The sequence below is a fragment of the Carlito syrichta genome, unplaced genomic scaffold, assembly GCF_000164805.1.
Source record: "Carlito syrichta isolate Samal-C Ts95f unplaced genomic scaffold, Tarsius_syrichta-2.0.1 Scaffold143010, whole genome shotgun sequence".
NCBI lineage: Eukaryota > Metazoa > Chordata > Mammalia > Primates > Tarsiidae > Carlito > Carlito syrichta.
Genome location: NW_007087106.1, coordinates 44,164 through 46,492, shown reverse-complemented (window position 1 = coordinate 46,492; position 2,329 = coordinate 44,164). Strand labels below are relative to the sequence as shown.

Here is a 2,329-nt window from a genome sequence, read left to right as displayed (position 1 = left end):
CGCCGGGGCGGCCTCCCACCTGCGCGCACAGCCCGCTCACACCCGCGCTCGCTCACGCACACTCCCGCTGGCGCACGCTCGCGCGCCCACGCACCCGCTCACATCCGCGCGCTCCCACGCCCACACACGTCTGCACTCACTCGTATGCACAGCCCCGCGCACACCGGCACGGGCTCACGCACACCCGCCGACACACACTCGCGCCTGCACCAGCTCGCACAACACATCCCCGCTCTCACACGCTCTGGCACACACGCACACGCCTGCTCACACCTGCACGGGCTCACGCACACCCACGGACACATGCCCTCACGCACATCTCACATCCGCACGCACTCATGCATGCACAGTCCCGCCTCGCCTACACTCACGCACACACACCCACTCACGCCTGCACTCACACAACACATCCCTCACGCCTGTACTTGCTCACACGCACCCCTGCAGACGCACACCCCGCACACACCCCGCTCACACCTGTGCTCGCTCACACACACACAACCACACGCTCACATACACCTGCGCTCGCTTGCACTCACACACCCACACATCCACACACACTCACACCCGCACTCGGTCACACACACACTGACACACTCACACCTGTGCTCACTCACACACACAGCCACACACACACACACCTGCGCCTGCTCACACTCACACCCCCACACACCCCGCTCACACCTGTGCTCATTCACACACCCGCTGACACACACACCCACACACACACCTGCGCTCGCTCACCCACACACACCCACACATTCACACCTGCACTCACACACCCACTGACCCATACACACTCTCACACACATCTGCGCACCTGTCCACACACACCTTGACACACACATACACCTGCTGCGCACACACCTGCTCACACATTCATATACCCCCGACCCACACACATATCCTCACACACACCCATTCACACATACATACAACCCTCACACACCTGCACATACACCCACTCACACACCCGCTGACATACTACACCCACTCACACACGCACATACTCCCACTCACCTGCACACACTCACGTATACACACACACCCTGACACACACTAACACACCAGCACACATACCCACTCAGACACACACCTGACGACACACACACCCCCCTCACGCATACACCCCCACACACACCTGTGCCTGATCACACACACATGCACCCACTGACACACACCCCCTCATACACGTGTACACCCATTCATACACCCCACTCACACACACTCATAAACATCCATTCACACACACATACACACACGTCAGATCACACCCCCCACTTACCTCATTCACACACATACCCACACACATCACCCGCTCACACACACATACATTGGCAAACTCACATTCACACACACACCACCTCACATACCTGCTTACACCACATACACACACACCCACTTACACATACATTGGCAAACTTACACACTCACACACGCCACCTCCTGCATACACCCACTCATACATTCACACACCTGCTCACCCACCCACACACTCACACACATCCACTTACACTCATACACCCGCTCACACACACAAGCCCCTACTAAGAGATACCCGAAGACAAATACACCCATCACACCCACTCACACCCTCACACACATACGCACACACACGTACTTGTACACACACTGGCAAATACACATATACCTCATCACACACTCACACACTCTTGCACATACACTGACATATACTCGCACACACTCACATTCACCTACAACACTCACCCACACTCACACACTCACCTGCTCACACACACAGCACACAGAGATACAGACACACACCTCACGCTTTCCACAGCGACCCCCCGTGGGCACACACACACTCTCATAGATAGACATACACAGGTAGAGATGGTCACAGACAGCCCCCCGCCACACACTTATGGGTGCACACACGCACGCAACTCGGCCGGTGGCTGCCGGCTCCGTCAGCCGTGCCGGGCGGGGCCAGGGGGAGGGCTGGACGCCCCACCTGTCTCCCCGGGCAGGAGCCCAGGCCCGGGCTCCAGGCCGTCAGCCTCGCCGTCAGACACCTCCAGCGGGGGGCTCTGTCGCTCGCCCTCCTCCTCATCCGAGCTGGGCTGGGCCGGGGACAGGGACGGGTACGGGAGGCACATCCGGGGCAGGTAGGAGACCTGGAAGGTGGGGAGGAGGCCAGGGTCAGCTCCGAGCCGGGAGGCTGGGCTGGGGTCAGCTGGGGAGGGAAGCGGGTGCTGAGGGTGGGTCCACAGGGGCAGGAGATCAGGAAAGGAAGAGAGAATTGGAGGCCAGTCGGGGCCACCGCACACAGGGGTGCGGGCTGGGGGGTGGAGGGTGCTCAACTCCA

At 59.7% G+C, this 2,329-nt stretch overlaps 1 protein-coding gene across 1 annotated transcript in view; it reads right to left on the bottom strand.

Annotated features, from left to right (window-relative positions):
• Positions 1-1,931: 1,931 nt before the first annotated feature.
• SPI1 (Spi-1 proto-oncogene) overlaps positions 1,932-2,329 on the bottom strand; it is a 20,157-nt gene continuing 19,759 nt past the window's right edge. The window contains 1 exon segment of the mRNA XM_021708596.1: positions 1,932-2,197. Coding sequence (XP_021564271.1) covers positions 1,932-2,197 — 266 coding nt within the window.